Source organism: Euwallacea similis, chromosome 9 (assembly GCF_039881205.1).
Source record: "Euwallacea similis isolate ESF13 chromosome 9, ESF131.1, whole genome shotgun sequence".
NCBI classification, from domain to species: Eukaryota; Metazoa; Arthropoda; class Insecta; order Coleoptera; family Curculionidae; genus Euwallacea; species Euwallacea similis.
Genome location: NC_089617.1, coordinates 2,050,456 through 2,070,088, shown reverse-complemented (window position 1 = coordinate 2,070,088; position 19,633 = coordinate 2,050,456). Strand labels below are relative to the sequence as shown.

General features: G+C 35.5%; 2 protein-coding genes across 6 annotated transcripts in view; one reads left to right on the top strand and one right to left on the bottom strand.

Moving 5' to 3' along the window:
* Neto (Neuropilin and tolloid-like) overlaps nt 1-19,633 on the bottom strand; it is an 86,934-nt gene that overhangs the window by 13,720 nt on the left and 53,581 nt on the right. For all 5 annotated transcript variants that reach the window (XR_010752276.1, XM_066392982.1, XM_066392981.1 and 2 more), the window contains 2 exons: nt 13,467-13,646; nt 4,696-4,959 (listed from right to left, as the gene is read on the bottom strand). Coding sequence is in view for 4 of the 5 variants with exons in the window: in XM_066392982.1 (XP_066249079.1) it covers nt 4,696-4,959; nt 13,467-13,646 (444 nt within the window). In the remaining variant the exon portion in view is untranslated. The remainder of the gene's footprint in view (nt 1-4,695; nt 4,960-13,466; nt 13,647-19,633) is intronic.
* LOC136410690 (5-oxoprolinase) overlaps nt 1-19,633 on the top strand; it is a 104,144-nt gene that overhangs the window by 40,300 nt on the left and 44,211 nt on the right. The window lies entirely within an intron of this gene.

Genomic DNA, 19,633 nt, shown 5'->3' with positions numbered 1-19,633 from the left:
GCACCTTATAATATAAATAAAACTATAGATAAGTGTTGTTGCAAAAATTATTGTCTATCGATATTATCTATTATTGACTTATCGATACTTCATCTTAACTTTACTGATGACCATGGTAAACAGTGAATAGATAGTTTTTTAATAACATTAGGAATGTGCCGCCTTTTTGATAATGACCTAATCTAGAAATCTGTTTGCGTTGTAGAACAATACGTGTTTTTTGCTATCTTTTTTATGGTTTTGATTTATGGGTTAGTAGTAAAAACCATCATAAATTGGCAGCTCTGGCCTCTATAAAATAAGCGATTACTCACCAAAATTACTCACACTCGCTGAATCTTTTATTAAAAGCTCCCTTTATGCAGTTTTCAAATCCGATTAAGGCTGGGAGGACCGAAAATAATACGGCGCAACATCTGCAGCTTTCGTAAAACCACAATTTCGATAAAAATTCCTTATTATCGACTTTTCAATTTTTATGAAGTCGATTGATCCTCAATTATGTGATGTCGATAATGTGGCATATCTCGAACCTTATAGGAATGCGTCTGCTTCCCTATCCTATTTATCATTTAATATCCCTTGAAGGTATATTTTAATAATGAAAAAAAAAGGATGTGCTGTGATATCGATATCAATAAGCTTCCAGACACCCCTATTGTGCGATTAATATGCAAGCCGTCGGTCATTGTGGTCCAATATCATCTCTCTTTGATAAACAACACATGCACTCTTTGACATAGAAAAATGGAATGTCATATGTGCTCTGCATAAAACAGCCCAATATCGATTTGAATTTTAATCTTTTTAGGCATCGTCTGTATGCAGGAGAATAATAAAACATTTCTCCGTAGACATGACGGGTTTCCTCGGAAAATACTTAATGGCTTTTTAGGGCATGTGGAGCTTGTCAAAGACTCAATTTTCAGTCGATAAATTAACTTGTGTGGGCCTTTTTGAGCTTCGGGATTTGCTTTTCTATCGGAAAGGTCATATCAAATTGAACTTTCTTGGGTGTAAATTTCTAACTAATCATTTTCGAAAATTAAACAAGTTTGACATAAATTTGTAACTCAGGCCTACGCAAACTCATTTTACCTTCTAAAAGGGAGTTTTTGTCCGAATTAACCCACCTTTCATGTCAAGGGTTTAAATTTAGAGCCACATGGGAAGGTGTATGCACGCTCCCTGCTTCTATTAGTATGCTAATAAGCTGGGAATTGTTGATAAGGATCTGAAAATGCTTCGAAATGGCTTTTTCTAATCTAAATGAGGCAGAAACTAAGTTATTTTATCGAGATTGGAGTGAAAATTGCACCGCTTTCGGGTATTTTAGAAAAATCAATAGATTGTCTTAGCTCTATTGTCAAAATAAAATTTATAATTTAATATTTTAATATTGCTTTCATCAGAGATTATTGTTGGTGAAGTATCCTGGTTTAAGTTTATATATAAATATACGTATATAAACGTGTATCGATGAAAAATAGAGAAAGTGATTGCAATTCTTACGAGCATTCGACGTAAAAACTAGGCATCCACTAAAATATCGATATTGTCGATACTGGTATGTGGGACACTCATTCAAATGAGTTTTCAATTTGGGTTTCGTCCCATTATTTAAACTTCCCTGGCTGCATTTGAATATCGATTCTTATTTTTCTAATATCGCCTATTTTCTTCTCGACGTAAGGGATAATCAAATCCGTTCCGCTAGACGTGACAAGTGTGGCAGGAATAGTTTAATAGCTTTCATCTGGACCCTCTAACGCATGTGGGCTTGTCAAAGTTTCAATTCTCAAGACTTGGCCTTCTTTCAGGCACAGAGCATCTCGTTATATACGTATCGATAAATCAGTTTATTCAATTCCTCCGTATTCTGTGCATGTATGAATACGTCGAGAAATTTTCGTGCAAGATAAACAATGGAAATCGAATAGAATGCAGCTCGACAATGCGCCGTTTCCGATATAAAAGCGAATAAAATATTTTTATTTCGAGTATTGGCCGGACGAGCCAATGCACGTCCCAGTTAATCCACCCACGTGAAATAAACATTTTTATTTCCAAGGGAGTAGGAAGTTCGCAAAAGTAACTACAGTTGTAACGAACTAGAAACAAAAGTTAGAGTTGGGTGGGATTTAGATGCGGGGACATTAAACTCTTCAGACAAGTTGTAGAGCAAAGTTTGGCATACAAGATGCACATCTGACGATTACAAATTTTGCTGCTCGGCATCGATAGTTCCGGTCCGTCCCTAGAGACTTTGCAAAGACTTTTGTGTAACTCTTAATTATTAAAACGCTTTTTGTTAATCCACTCGCATGAAGGCGAATCATAAAGTTGACGGATTGATGGAAAGTTTCGAATTGGCAAAGAAATGTGATGAACGAAACTCCTCGAGGATGCGACAAAAGAGAGGGGAGATTCCCTTGTCGCTTTCACTTCGTTGTCTTTAAATTGCCTACACTTTACATCTAAGACTCGAATTTAACACTTCATGGAGGACAAGGACACTATGGTTAGAGACACTTACTGATAAGGGTATGAAATCTTTGTGGATAAACTTCGATAAATAGACCTCTCCAGTCCTCATATTCACTTACTTGATAAGTAGTTCTCTAAAGTTCTATCGACATATTAATACATTCTTAGGGATGAGCATATAGTGCTTGAGTGAAAATACTCAAATCAAATACATATCTTTTCTCATATCCATTCAATAACAAATAATTTTTCCTATATGAGCTAGGCTACCGAGGATATAAAAGCTTACAGGGTTTATTCTAATCAGCTATCAAACCACTATCTCGTTATAATCTAAATTACATGCAGGTAATGTTGGTACATTCATCCTGAATTAACATGTTCTCTTTATAGGAATGTGTGCTATTAGCAATATCTGGATTTAAAGCGAAATTAATGAAATAAAGGCAATTCTTATTCAATGCAATGAAATTGATGGTTTTTCCATTATGGTAAACAAAGGCATTAGACGATTGATGGGAAAAAAGCAGCTTTGTCACGTTTCTTGTTTCGACACCCGGAAAGTTCAGAGTGAGAACAGAAACAATTTATTGTCGAGATTTATGTTGGCGTATTGACCAACCAAGATCCTTGATGGCGAGGTCATTAAGACGTCCTTAAATAAAGAGAAATAAAGCCTTAATGAGGATTTTTGGTATTCCCCGCCTCTGGCGCCAAATTTGCCAAATATTCTCTTCCCCGATCAAAAGGTACAAAACGATATTCGAAAAATGGCGCCATTAATTTTTTACGACCATCCCGCCGGAAATCTGTTATGTTTCCCTATGGATGGAATTCATCGTCCTCCGGGTGCGAATTTAATCGAATCTCTTTCCTCAGGAAGTTCTTTTGTCGCAAAATTTTATAGAACGCAAACGTTTCGAGTTTATTTTTAAAGAATCCTCTTCCTAGTCGTCGAGGAAATTATTCGTTACCACGATTTCGAGCTCCCGACCGTAGAAGGTGAACGTTTTAAGCGAGGTCTTAAGTGAAAACCTCGTTACACAATTCGAAAGCGAGAATGGGGCGAGGCAAGCCCCCATAGAATTTCACATTACTTCTTCCCATGTCTCTTTGTCAATTACAAAGTTCTCTCGAGATTCCTGACTGCTTCAAGTGCTGGATCATTGTCGTGGCATTGCTTAATATAGCAGGCACATTTGATAAGTCCATACTGAAGGGGGATTTTCTCTAATGATGACCTAAATGGAATCTTCTAGGGTTTTTCGGTTGTGTAACCGATAATTTCACCTCAAACCTATTTCTCAATAAACCTATTGAAACCCTACTGGTAACATAGTCAGATTTGATCGATATTAATAAATGTAAACTACGTAATTTTAATTAGTAAAATTTAGTAAACAATGTAAAAAATGGCCTCAATTTCTCTTTAACACCTCCCTTAAAGTGACAAAGCTTTAACTGCCACAAAATCCAATATTACGCGGAAAGAACGACTTGAGGCGACATTTTTAATTCTCTCTTACTTTGAGGTCGCCCTTGAATACAGGAAAAGGCAAGTAACTATTTAGAACGTTACGTAAAATAGATGAAAACGACCCTCGTAACGACGCCTTTGAACCCTTTTTGGGATACGCTTAAGTCGGTGTAATAACCGACGTTTTGCGGTTATCGCCGAATTATTAACAGAAGTTTCTATTTTAATTACTTCAATGACTAAAAACGAAAAAGGCAAAGCGGAATAGAGATGTAAATCCAATAAATTTGCCAATTTAAAGGCGTCAAAACCCTCGCCCCTGAAAGTTGCCGATCCGGTAAACTTCGAATCCAATTTAACCCTTTTAAATTCCCCAGTCGTCCCAAAAACGATAACTCCATTGAGGATTCAAAATTTATACCTTCAGACGACCGGAAGTTTCCTGTCGAATTGCACTGCTGAGCTTGCGATATTAAACAACCGAAATCGATAGGAAATTGATATCGTTAACGCGTTTCGTCTCTATTAAAACATTGGCCGTATTCGGCAGAGGTAACAGTAGAGGAACATTTTAAAATTCGCTATAAATATTACATTAAATAATAAAGTTCAAATATATTTGAAGTGTAGCAGAATGCACAACAGTCGACTCAGTTGAGTAGAGCCAATAATAAAAAAACAACCAAAAAAACAAAGAAATTCTCTACACTACCGATAAAAGAAAAACTTACATTTGTTGGCCCTGGGAACGAAATCGAAGACAGCCTTGAATCCTTTGCCCTCAATATTCTCGTCAGACCTAAAGTAGACCCAGAGGTGCCGATTAGAGGATCGGATGTTGGGTGGAAACTCGTTGGTACCGCAAAACTTGAGCAACACGTTATTGAAGCCATATTGACCGTCACGCACCTCCAGGAAGTCGTTGTGACAGCCGGGTGACTTTTCAATATCGAACACGTCCCGAAAGTCCAGTTCGATCACGTGATTTGGGGGTGCTGCAAGAATAGAAATCGAATAGATTTGTAGTAGAAGTTTTTCATTGATTGTCTACATTGTTTACTAATGCCAACAATTATTCTGTGCTCCTAGTCTGGAGTATCAAAATGCCTATTTGTATTTGTCGAGAAGTGAATAAAAAAGGAAAATGCAATAAACTATTTCAGAGTGTATTGAATGTTTGACTATTTGAGTAACTTATTGAGGCGAAAACGCATAATATGTAAACAACATAAACAGAGAATGCAGCTAATGCGAACAAAGGAAAGATGTAATCGGTGAATAATTAACAATCATGTTGTTTACATTATTGTTGAACATGTGAACTAACCTAAATTACTCTAAAAATGTCATGAATATAATGTACATCATTTAGAAATATTGACATGAAATATAGCTTTAATATCCACTCTCGCACTAAATGAAGTTAAAATCTCGCAATTAGATAGGGAATTTATCATTTTTCGCAGCAGAAACAATGATAAATTCCGGAGCTAATTGGGAGAGCAACGACAACGACAACAGCACAAATAAAACAACAAAAACTTATTAAATCTGACGAGTTGCCTTTGTACAAAACCGACTTTGCGAATAAGAAAAGCGATTTCGATTAAAACGTGCCGAAACAAATTAGGTTAATTAAAGTTGTTGAAGTCGGTCGGGTTAATATTAATGTCGTCAATTCCCACAGCTGTAATTTACCTTTCTGGCGATTGTGCCCGTTTTCGTTAATTAGATGCGACACATACGAAAGGGAAAAAGGTTTTTCCCATTAATAGAAATGGAGCAATTTTGAGGTTTTGGGTATTAACACGATCCATCCATTCACCTTCAATACATGAAATTACGATTACGGCCAATATGAACAATGTAGGGAGTAATTAAACAAACTTTAATAATATTAATTTAGAACTTCTAGTACATTTTCCAGTGAACCCTGTTCGAGGAAACGAAAATAGTGCAATGCAAGCCCTTTCAATGGAAGTAATTATAAACTTTCAAAACATTGTTTCGCTTGTTGCTTCCGTCCCGTCTCGAATTCGAAACAATTTTCGTTACTTTTCCGGTAATGGAACTTTCCCAGTGCCACTTTACTGCATATTTGCTGTTAATTAATATGAAACTTAGTCGACACAGCAGGAAGTCTTCTGTAACGTAGGTTTAATCCCCGAGTGTATTGTTTTGTTGTCTTTCGCAATTAATTTACCATATTGGGTTCTCTGTTTAATGATAACTGGAAATTGCTTCAACGGCGCATCATTCTACCTTCCTCTATTCGAACTACCCGCTACCTTATCTTCTCCATCCTCTCTATTAACATCGTCCCAATTTTCCCCACATTGTATCTCAATTTGCTTTCCATCTTCCACTCCTCACGCACATTCTGCCTCCTCTTCCATATTCTATCAATTTCCTTGACTAATTTCCACGGCACGATAGCTATATTTGGTCTCATATCCCATATACATATATACCATACCACGTACCCATATACTATCTCTTCATTACCACTAGTCACAATAAACCTAAACGCTAAACAAACTCCAATTAACTAGAGCTTTCTGATCAGTATATAATCCCTTCTACGAACTAATGAGGCCAGATTATGCATTCACTCAACCAACACTAAATAGTTTTAATCTCTTGAAGCAACATCACATTCCAAACTCCATATTTCAGCGTTCGATTTGAGCTTTGAGTGATCATTATCTCTTCCGAACTGCGATTTGCCATTCTGACAAGTTTTCAATTCAGCAACGATCCAAAGGTGAGGCTCGACTAATGAATCCCTGTCAAGAAGAATTATCGGGTATTTCTCTTGAGCGCAAGTCGCTATGCAGTTTCAAGTGCTCTCTATAACTGTACGATTTGTCTATTGGAAATTCTGCGCCTTCCAACCGACAAGTTGGTAATGTTGATATTTGTTTTCAATAAGTTGAAACCCCGGCGTCGATCACTCTTGGGAATTGTTAGTCACTTTTCTATTATATCGATCTCCGGTGGAAATATAAAGGGCGTCCCTTGAGTTATTGCTCCTTGGATTCTTGCCAGGAAACGCCTTGATTAACATTGGTCTTTACGCTGACAAATATATCCGTTTTTTTATTTGGGAATTAAGGTAACTTACAGAAAATTAACGTAAAATCCCTCTCTTAAAGGGGATATAAATGCTTTGCCCCTGGCTCACAAAACTTGATAACTAGTGGGTTTCTTAACTGCAAATTCATCCGACATAAAGTCAACTTAAATTGTCGACACCACAAACCCTTCGACCCCTCTCAATCTATTATCGCGGCCCGTCTTACACACACGCGCCAAACCAATCTAAATTAAGAAGAAATTATGTTTGGGTCCTTTTAATTACTCACATTTAGTCCTCATCACATTACCCTCATTTCTTCCCCTGAAAAAATTCTTCTTTCCATCGTCCGATTTAACCCCCTTTCTAGTAAATTTATTTTTTAATTCTTATTGTTGGAAAACAATGAAGTTATGCACACGTTGAAAAAATTACGAATTTCTAATATAATGCATGCGCTTTGAAACTCATAATTCAAAAACATAATCAAAATTACCAAGTTTTCCTTCATTTATTCCCTAATAGGCGAATTTTTAAAATCTTCTTATTGGTTAAAATTATAAATAAGATCTAATAAATTAGAAATAAAATCCAGAATAAATTCTAAAGTAATGCAGATGCGCATGCGTGATATGAAGTATCTAGTAGTGTGACTCAGCTTTAGTATACATAGAAATTCAAAAAATTCCGCTCACCCCGTCTATAGTAAGCATATTTTTAAATAAAACATATAGACTAATCGATATGGTGCCCACTTTCAGCTGATTTCTCTCAAAAATGCGACTACTTTCGCTAAATTCGAAAAAATTAGAAATTGCAGTCAAATGTTTTCAGAAAAGCGATGTCTTTTCTTAGTTTTGGCATAACCTTCACTCTAGAACTCAACATATTTTTTAAATCTAACGATCCATAGATTTCCTTCCGTCATATCGACCCTTAAAATTTGAAAAGTGGCACAAAGTCGAAAATGGAAAATTACCTTTTTTAAAAATCGTATACATTGAAATTCTCATTTTGGTGCAAACATTAGTACTGATGCAACAAACAAAAGTTTAGAAAGGATTTATTCAGCAGTTATCCAGGAAAACTCATAATCAATAGCTAATAAAGCCCGTTCCGAGCATTAATCAAAAAATAAAAAGAACTTTGCAAAATGGAAAGATCAATCAGCAGTGCAAATCATCACTGCTAGTGCTGCTCTTGGAAAATATCGCTGATACGCTTAAAACATTTTTAATCACATAATAATGAATCGAGATCAAAAAGCTTTTCATCAGATTATTATCAAGGTACTATACATGTAACTTTCTTCTCCGAAACCCCTGAAATGCCTTAAAAACAAGTTTGTAATTTAATAGAGACACTTCCCGGACAAAAACTCCATTTAAGACAATAACACAGAGACAGTTCCGGACCTGATGGATACCCGGATTCGCCCCAGCAACGGCAGCTTAATGGTTTCTTGCTGCCCATCCAGTCATTATCGTAGCTGTAGCTGGCCTTCCGGCGGATGTTTTGCCCATTCTGCTGCGTTTATTGTTTACAGTAATAATGCCGAAGTTCGTTTGTTAGGTCCAGACATATTTAAGTCCGAATTCAAGAAGGAAAGTGCCTAGACATGAATTTTGCGGACCGGAAGCTCGCTTAATCTTCTGCTTATAATCAAGTTGCAATGAAGAATTTATGCAATTAGAACATTGTTTAAATGTGCAAGAATAAACATACTTCGTTCGTAACCAGTCAGCCAATCCCCAAAGTTTCAATTACACATCCCCCCATGTGCTTTACATTAAAAAACCATAGTTTTTCGCTTCACGAGGAAATCCTCCGGTGATTCGCCTATCCCGGAACTGAGCAAAATGTTTGCCTTAACGAGAAAGAACTACAAAAGGGAAAACAACTGGCAAACTAATTTCACAACTGAAGATTCGCTCTCGGGATAGGATTTATTTACTAAATGCGCCCTTCGGGACTCTGCCTTCACTTCATTTTTACTCTTGGCATTTCAGAGATAATTTAATTAATAAAGCCTAATAATAAGTACCCGGCCCACGGAACCTATTTATCTACTGTCTAGAATATTGGCTTTTCATCTCGGGAGGTTTGACTGATCCCGGAATTGAACTATTTTATTAAAGAAACAAAGCCAAGAGCTGTTAACAATTAGCTTAGAGTTTAATTAAAGCCGCCATGGCGCTTTCGAATACACCTACTCAAACAACAATCATTTTGGCATAAGAACACTTTCTTAATTATAACTTCCGGAACTGAAAACGGTGTTTCTATGGAGAGGAGTGGATTTAATTTGCTGCCTTAAGAGTTGAGTTGAAATATTCCTGTTGGGAATTTTAATTAAGGTTAAGTGCAGTGATCCAACAGTAAGAAAAATAGAAACTTATTACCGTTCGTTTATGCAAATCCAAAGCCAGGAGTTTAGCTAACTATCACAATGTGCTTATGCAAAACGTTTCGCCAAGGCACTTAATCCTATACTATTGCAGGTGTAGGTGCATCGATTATTATATTATATCACATCATAAAACTCGTAATTGGTGCTTTCGATGAGTTTATGAATTCAGCTTATATGGGATTGGTTCGACTTAATTCAGATCAAGCCTCATTGAGATATAGTACAAGATACATGCCGTGTACCGCAGAATTCGGTGCTTTGACTCCTGCCGTGGAACATCTCCTGCGAGAAAATTTCAAAACTAAACCAAGCCGTAGAAAGAACGAGTGTCGGGTACGCTGGCGGATGATAACAGCAAAATTATTTGAAAAATTGGAACATAAAGCTGCGGTGGCGGTCGCGAGGACAGTTCAAAAATAATAAAAGTACTCAATATCCAGGTTAAAGACCCACTTATCCCATGTTGTTCGGCTGCTAACAGCCCGGGGGCTGCTCAGGGTGAATTGCAAACAACCCGGAGCTGTCCGGGGTGAATTTAACACTATCGCCGTGCAAAAGCAATCCTGTTGTAGCGAATATCAGCACCAATAATGCTTAAAACTCAATATTATACAGTTAGATGATAGAAACCTAAATCACCAAATCAGTGTTAGATTTTCATGAAAGGGTTTCGATTTTTTTTGTCATCGAGATTCAAACTGAACCTTCTCTTGAAAATTGACAACTATCTTTAAAAAGGGGGTCGGTCGTAAAATCACTGTTTATGAGGGAATCAGTTTTTAAGATAGCTTTTTGGATTTCCATAAAAATATGTAGATTTTTCAAAACCAAAAGTCGTTAAAATAGTGGTACTTTTCTCTAGAAAATTGACGACTGGTTTTAAGAAAAAGTGACGATTTTACAATCACTGTTTTATACAAAATGTACGCCGATTTTTTACATCATTTGTTTATAGATTTGCGATTTCAGTAAGTGCATTAATTTTGTATATCATCTGGGATCAAATTAAAAATACGGCTTTTCAATAAGCCGACTGGGGCTATACTCGTCCTAATCCCTAAAGCTACACAATTTTATTCTGCCTTATTGTGCTTATTGTGCCTAAAACTTGCAGATTTCATACACATATTTAGCTTTCAGCCTTCACAGCTATGACATTGTAAACGATAGGTATAGGGGGATGTATGCTGAAATATAATATTCCTTACGACTTGTATTGTAGTTGTTTCTAAAGATCAATCAGTATTGTAGCGTATGGGTTAATAAAACGGCTTTCCAGTATCTCAATTGAAAATAATCAAAATTTTTTTTTTCCCTTAGGCTCAATCAATTAAAGACATTTTCCCACGTGTGTGTCGATTATACAGGTCCATTTTTGACTCCTCTGAGTAAACATAGGGGTGAAAAAACCTGCAATTAAAATTTGTATTTCTGTTCGGTAACACTAAAGTGATTTAGTTGGAGCTTTTATCAACTTTTGACAACGGACACGTTCTTGGCAAGTTTTCGTCGCTTTAATGTTCGCCGAGGGATACCCCATGATCTTTATTCCAACCAGGAAACTAATTTAAGGGAGCATACAATCAATTATTAGACTTCCCCAAGCCCAGAATCTATCTTTCAACTGGAATTTATTCCACCAAGTGCTCCCCACTTCAACTTCAATCACGTCTCCTTCGCGTAACTGGACAACAAATTTGAAACTATGAAGTATTCAATATTCTACTCGCACAAGTTGAGTTACTTCTAAAATATCCCCCTCTCACGCCCACAAGTGAGGATCCAACTAACTTTAAGTTGTTTAACATCGAGTAATTTCCTCACTGTCCAGTTTTCCCGAAGTCGACGTTCGTCGCTTCCAGCTTAATCGATTAACTCGTTGGTAATTAATACAGTTTAAAACTGTAGCGGTTTGTTCATTATCCAACTAGAAAATTCAATTGTCATGGCTTTAATAATGCTTGTTTACTTCATTTAGATTTTGTTTCACTAATCAGTTTCGAAAACACTCAATCAATAATTCATTTTGTAAATTTCGATGCGAAACAAAATGACCACTCTTAAAACGAAAATCAATATGCCAACTACTGATTTTTACATGTAAAACCGGTAGCTATATAGAATCATCATTCCGCATTAACACATTCTGACCATGTTTGGTTATGGATTTTTGCGGCATGGTGGAATTTGAATTTAATCATTCAGGGGTTAGTCAATAAAACCTAGAAAAGCAGGCAAAACTACAGTATTTTCAACGAGTACGAGAGACCGTTTAACTGGAGAGCGCAGATTTATCGCGCACTAGGTAAGATTACTACAAATTAGTGTCGCTTTAAGGTGGATTTATGTGAGGGGAAATGTTTGGTTTAAGAAGCTACGTTTCCTTTTCGGTCTTTGCTAAACCCCGGGGGTTCGTAGGGATTTTATTAAGTTACCGAGCGAGTTATAAGTTGTTTGGAAAGTGTAAATAACGTAGAAGCAAGAGAAACGTTTAGCTGAAACACACAGTATTACTTGCGTAATAAAATGTATATCTACAGTTTTTTCAAGAGAAAAAGGGACCAACTCCAAAGATAAAGCCCAAGTGCGGATTACTTTTAATCGGCGCTATCAACAGATTCAATTTTTTGAGGGTCCCAGGTTAAAAAAAGTCCTCTCGTTTTCCCTTTTTTGAAAAACCCTTTGGGGAAGTTAGCTCGTTTCCAGTTGCAATTTCAATCATTTCTCTATTCCTTCTCGCGAAACAAGTCGATTTTTCGAACTGATGTATCCCATCAAACATTTCCTGGATTAGCTACATACATATATCAGCATACTATGGATAGACTACTCTATATTTTTCAGTTGTCGCGATATGCACTAACTTTAATTCTAATTTTCGCGATTTTAAAAAATGAAAGTTTTGATTCTATGCAGGGTCAATATAGAATCAACATATGTCGATTAAAGAGATAAATATCACCTTAAAAATTCAAAACTTCCTAAAAATTTCCCGTGGGAGAGAATTACACAATTTTTCTACTGAAACTAAACTAAAACCTATTTAAATCATTGAAACCTTCGGTGGCATGATAAATTGTCACAAATTGTTCCATTAAAGTCAAAAACTTATAAGAATTTTTTTTGTAAATTCTGAAGCCCTTTTGGAACAATACTGTCGTCGCAAATAGAAAGAGGCAGTAGAGTCAAGAGACGTCATCCAATTCCCCCTGAAGTCTTCAGTGACATATTACATTTCAATTTAAAGTAAATAAATGTTATGAATAAGTATCATTAAAAACATTTTTTTTATTCCCTTGTATCTCGGAAACGAAGCATTTGCTGATCTGGGCCCTTTTTTGTTGAATAACATTTTACAGCGTCCTACATATTAGATATTTTCTATTGAATTTATTCTTCAAGCGATTAAAATTTGGATTTAATCCTAATCAACCGTGAAACGTCAATATCATTCAGAGGTCAGTGGTCATATCGGTTTATCACTTTTGACAGGGGTTATGTTTATACATTTCATATTCTCAAATCATCACCTTATGTTTACAATTTGAGAATTTATCACTCATTCATTCAAAATTTATACCATCCATCTTCCAAAATAACAGAATTCAAACCTACTGGAAGTCAAGCTTTTAATTACCATTACAAAACCACCCACAAAAACTGAAAAATTGAAATCAAAATCATGTTCATTCGCGATTCAGTTACGAAAATAGGGCTTTAATGATATTCCATTTTTATTGCGGCCGTCCGCTTTTTATGAGAAAGGTCAATAGAGGACACATCGATCGAAAAAAATTAATTCAGTGAATAAATGAATTCGGTTAATGAATAAATTTGTTGCTTCAATTGCAATCTGATAGCAAAAACATAGGTTCCGATTGCTCTAACACTGCGCTTGAAAACTCCTGTCCTTCTTTTTTCATTTTCTATTTGCTTCACCTACGAACTAGAGTGTTGAGCCATGCACAACACGTCTTCTTTTATGTTTAATCCGTGAGTGAACATGAATAACATACCTGTCAAAACTACTACGCAGTTGGTATTGTTGGGGTAGGTCGGAGCATCGGGGGGGTATGCAGGGCTAAAAAACTCCTTATTGCGTATGTCGGCAAACCGGTAGCAGGGATTTTTGATGGGATACGGGTTCACGTACTCCGGAACCAAAGTGGGTTCTGGAGTGGCGATCTCTGCGTCACCTGAAACAATAGTTAATGCGACAATAAAACAAACGCGAGCGAATTAAATTAATTTAAACTAACGCCCGCTGCAATCGGGGCAGATAAAATTTAATGGCAAATCCGATACTATTCGCGGAATTGCTAGGTTTGATGTCGGTTGTAAATTTCGCTGTAAACAATAATAAACGAACTGTTATTCGAGGCTATGCAGCCTGATGAAAAGATGAAAATTAAATAGAAGGTATTTTGAATGTCTAAAAACACATGAAAAAGTAGAAATATCCTGAGAAGCGTAACAAATAATTTTAAAATTTAAATATCGCGTCATGTTATGGATCAGGTATGTTGACACATGGCGTTGAACGTATGTCATGTTTCAGACGGAGTAAGGTTAGGTATTGAAGATATATAGATGACTTCTGCTAGACATATGATCCCGTTTATTGTTTTATGTCGATTTTCATATTATGTTACGAACGTTGCATATTATTTTATAAAATGGCGAACTTGGGGCTGATGAAACTGAAGACGAACAACATATAAAAGAAACTACATGGATTCATAAAATTATTCCAAGAAACGCGGGTTGCTGATAATTACCAGCAACTTAACTTTCTTATTAAACCTGAAATTTCTTGAGAAGCTTTTAAAAGAAAAGATCAAAAGAATGTACGTCATAATATCCAATGTACACCGCTCTCTTTGCTTTGGCAAGAAAGAATTTAATTTCCGCTTAATTGCAAGTGATCGCGGAACGAAGGGAAAAATGTAATAATAAAAAGTTGCACCCGCCACTGAGGGAAAATAAAATACAATTTTAATTTAAGATCCTTTAGGTGCGCGCTGCCGGCGATTATTATACTGCCGGTAATTGATTTATGATGATGGGAATTATATTGCCTGACGGCTCGTTACGAGTTATTTAGTGCCGAACATGATCAATTAGAGGCAGTGGCGTGCAAGACTTCAAGTAAAAAGCAGTTAATATACATCGATAACTTTAGAGAAATCAACAGTTTGCTTATTAATATTGGGATTTCGTATAATTTAGTCGGCCTAATCATTAAAAAAAAAACATTACAAAATGACATTTTTTTTATTCAACATCCTGTTTCGAAAATGCAACGATTCCGGAAATATGTTTATATGATCTTTTTTCTCATTTTGATCCAAAGAATATTCTCTTAAACTTGGGTTTTGTGTGTAAGACATACCCTATGCAATTTCACTCTTCAATAAAATATGAAACACGGAAGATGAAAACTTGGTACCTGGATATGAACTTATGATTTTTAAAGGATCTACAACTGACAAAAGCTTTTAAGTGAGCAATGGCTTTCTGTGAACTCACAGTTTTACGAGAGTGAAAATTGACGGACTTTGTAAATCCATCAATCACCTCAAAGGTATATTTATTTTCGTATACAGTATGATGTAAATGTATGGAATACATTCATTTAAAATTCAGCAGTGTGGTTTTTGAAAAAACGCTCGGACACGCGGATTTTTTTTTTTTGCGTCTTTTCTAATGGTAAAGTCATGTATACGGGGTGATCCAAAAATGAGTTATGACCATCAACTTCATTTTTTCAAATGGAAACCCCTATTTTCTATTTCATTTTCGAATTCTACATCGAATTCTAAATATACCATATATATATAAACATATACCATGACCTATACTTAAACTCAACAGTTATCGAGAAATTTACGTCTAAACATATCAGTAACAAAGATAGCTCTTCAACCAGATGCACTTTGTATGAATGCCACTTTTTCCTTTTTTAGCGTTAGTCCCATACTAGCACCAGGCAGGTCGCACTTGATAATAATTTACATCAGTCAACGATCCTTAGAACGCTAAAACAGGAAAAATAGCATCCATTCAAAGTGCATTTAGTCGAAGAGCTGTCTTAGTTACTGATATGTTTAGACGTAAATTTCTCGATAACTATATTGGGTTTACGTATAGGCCATAGTACATGAAACATATTTAGAATTCGATGTAGAATCCGAAAATGAAATAAAAAATAGGGGTTTCCTTTTGCAAAAATGAAGTTGATGGTTATAACTTATTTTTGGGCTACCCTGTATACATGGCTTTACCATCAGAAAAACCGCAAGAAAAAATAAAAATCCACGTGTCCGAGCGTTTTTCCAAAAACCACACCGCTGAATTTTAAATGAATGTATTCCATACATTTGCATCATACTGTATTATAAGGCCGTGGTGCGTCTTATAACAAAAACAACGATGAACGTTAACACAGCTTTAATTCGAGTAATGATTATTCAACTGTTAATCGCTGAAAACCCTTTGGCACACTAAAATCCGAACTATAATTTTGTAAAGCAAAACTGTTAATTCTATTCGATTGAACTGAACCGTACACAGCATACAGTATGCTTAATTAAATTCTGCCGACTTGCGGTTCTGTGGGTTGATACAATTTTTGTTCTGCCCTGATGCATGTTCCAATATATCTCCCTCAAAAAACGCATTAACTCATGATATTATTTTATTACATATTATTTTACAAACAATTTCAATTATGTTTCGTTTAATGGGAATTTAATGTTGGTCCAGCATTCGCTGTTAGGGCTTAGAAAAAATCATAATCAACAACTAGCCAAACTATTAAACCGAATGAAAATCAATAAACGTTAATTTTTAAACATAATAAAACGAACTATTTATTTTCTTTCTACTGATGTTCCTTATCTAGTAGTGCAATTTTAATTCGTGACTCCTGGAAATTGGGGTCCGGTAATGGTTTTATGAACTTCTCGGTTGAACGTGAATAAATATTTTAAATAGGTCAACCTATTCTCCACTTATTTTCGTATAAAATGGAATTTTATATCTAAATGTTGTGAGCGTTTATGGCTAGTTAGCTTGTTAGCCATTGCTATACAACATATTTCTTTCGTTAAGTGATATCGGATCTAACAATTTTATATCAATTGTGGATAATAAGCCACAATGCTTTTTCCTTTGCTATGGTTTCACATGCAACCATATCTTCCGCTTTAGTAGAATATGCAACAACTGAGTTCTGTCGTTTCGTTTTCCAACATATTACACAATTTTCAAACAATTTAAACCAAAAACGAGTTCTGTTTCTATGGTCAATTTCATCATTTACTAAGTCTGCATCACCGCAACTAATCCACATTTTTACAACACTTGTAAGTTGGTTTCAACTGATGACACATTTATATACATACATGTAGCTGAACATTCGTATTAAAAACTATCATAGTTCTTTTGAACATTTATTTTGATAGCTGTTTACTAACTTGAGAGTTATTCACAAATCTGAACGGGTGCATAACGTTCCCTACATTACTTTGTGCTTTATAATTATCTTCCGCCTTCAGTGCTTGGTAATTAAGTTTGTTTGGTAAGAGCGTACTAAAAGGATTACATTCAATCATGTAAAATTTTTAAATACTAATTTTAAATATGTAATATAATCTAATCAAATTTTATAATCAACCATGTGAAGTCATTATATTAAAAAAAAATTTATTGAGACTGTACTAGATATGCATGTCTTATGTTACCATTATTAGCTAAATCATTTATACAGTATATTTCACGATACTTGCGATATTATGGAGTGTATGATTCTGCGCATCTCCATTTATAGTATACAAAAAACGAAGTAAGCATAGTGGAGATTAGCTGTCATACTACACGAACTCTACAATATTGCCGGTGTGCTTTTAAACAGCCGGGTTGCTTGATTGTTATGTAAAGTTTGCTCTCAAAATTACTTCAAATAATTTTTCTTTTCAAAATTAAACAAGAAAATAAATACAACTCTAAAAATTATATATTAAAATGACTCATTTCATAACTGTTTATCGTAAATACCAATTTTCAATCAACGATATTTTTGGTTCTTGACTTAGGTGCCAACATTTAGATTTGATTTGATTTGAAGGAATCTAGCTCCTTATTTATTGCTTCTGCTGTTCCATTATACGCTCGTTTATAGCTATATTTTGATAGTATTTAGGAATTTTTTAAATGCTGTTTGAACACTAAGAACGATATATTCATATCTATTAATTCGTCGTCTTTACATCGGCGGTTGCAATTTTAATGATTCACTTTTCCTAATATCCGAAATGCCATTTAATTTTTTCTTCGCTAATGAACGTGACGGACACTTTATATCAGAGCTTATGTCAGGAGATCTTTTTCCAAGGGATTTATCCCACTTTCATAAATGCATTCCTCACCTTCTTCCATAAGAGTTTGACTGATATTTAATTTATCCGTTTTGCTAGATTTAAATTTTACAGATATTTCACCAGAGGTACCCCCTATTAGTGATTACATCAGTACTTTTACTTTGTACTCTTTCATTTGTAATTCTTATTTCGTTTATCAACTCGTCCTTTTCGGCCATGCCATCGAGTTCTTCTTTTGACATATTGAATTTATACTCGACAACGTCACGAGTTATATTAAATGTATAGCTTTCTGGATTAAACGTCATACCCATTAGATGCCTATACGAGTGAAAATAGCTTTATTTGATTTCCTCTCAAATTGGTGTTTTTCAGTTTTATCATAGTATCATAAAGCAGAATATTCTTAAATTATTATATTTTATTCATCATACTCACGTTTGTATACACGATGACTAAATAAGGAGCAGTTAACACTGCTTTACCCCAGAAACGTTCTTTTAAGTTAGCGCCATATATCGCCAGTCTAAATTTTTCTCAGGAATCTATGGCACTATCAAGGGATACATAATGGCTTTTTTAACGCAGAACTCCTTCATTTTGCAAGATAAGTATGCTTTCCCATTACCACAATATAAATGAACCATTTTCAAATGAAAATAAACCTCACTATTAGCAACGTAATCTTTAAAGCATGTGGCGATTATTTATTTGTCAACAAATAAAATACAGTATAGTGAGTATATTCATTAATGAAATGAATAAAGTAATTATTTTCGTTTGTTGAAGCAGAAGTTATGGGACTACATATGCCTGACGTCACAATGAATGAAATGGTATTCAAGGAAGTCTTGCTTATCTTCCAGTTAGACAAGATTCACAGAATATTTCTAAAGAATTAACATTTCTAACAAAATCCGTATCAATGGCTAATTGATTTTCCGGATTGACACTGCATCATTTCATGAACATGGAAAGTGCTTAATAAATACCCCACCTTAATCACTTCATTAGTGCGGGATCTGTTAGTTAGATCGCTTTAACCCTTCTGTATATATGTAAATAACTTTCCTATTTTCCAATAAGGTCGAGGCACGATCGAGAAATAGCTAAGTTGTACATAGTGATAGCGTTAGTATTGTTAGTTAAAGGTTTAGTGGAACTTTAGTTAACTCTGTTAGTTCTAAGGTGAAAAGAGATGTGAAGAGGTTGTTATACTCATATAGGACCCCCATATGTGTCGCAACCTGGTTAGAGGTATTCTCGTCAATTAAAAGGGCATTGCGATCGTTATTTTCTTGTAATATTGATATTTGGTGATGGATGTCTTACCACTCTGTGTTGGCACTGGTGAGAAAGTGCAGCCGCTGTTTGTCGACATTCATGAGGAAATACCGAACAAGTGCTATCAGTACCGCTATAATGTCGCAGGTAGTATCATAAATCGATAATTTCTCTCTAACCAGAGTATGACACTGTTTTATTACCCTTAGGTTTAGTATTTAAGATCGCCCCGAACCTAAAAGGTCCCCTTAGCCTAGAGCGATAGCAGAGTAAAAAACGGTATTCCCGCTTGACTCGGTTATCTGATGCCAAACACCAAAAGTGGCCCAAAAGCGCGATAGAGAACTTCGGGCACGAGCTCGAAATTCTCTGCAAACACGAGGTTTTTTAGTGGGTTAAACTCTACATAGGCTGGAAGTACGGTCTCCAGTACCGTCTTACCAATAAAATTTTTTATCCCCAGGGTCATATCCCCCCCAAAAAAAGGTCCTATTTCTTTCGAGCGGCTCATCTGTACC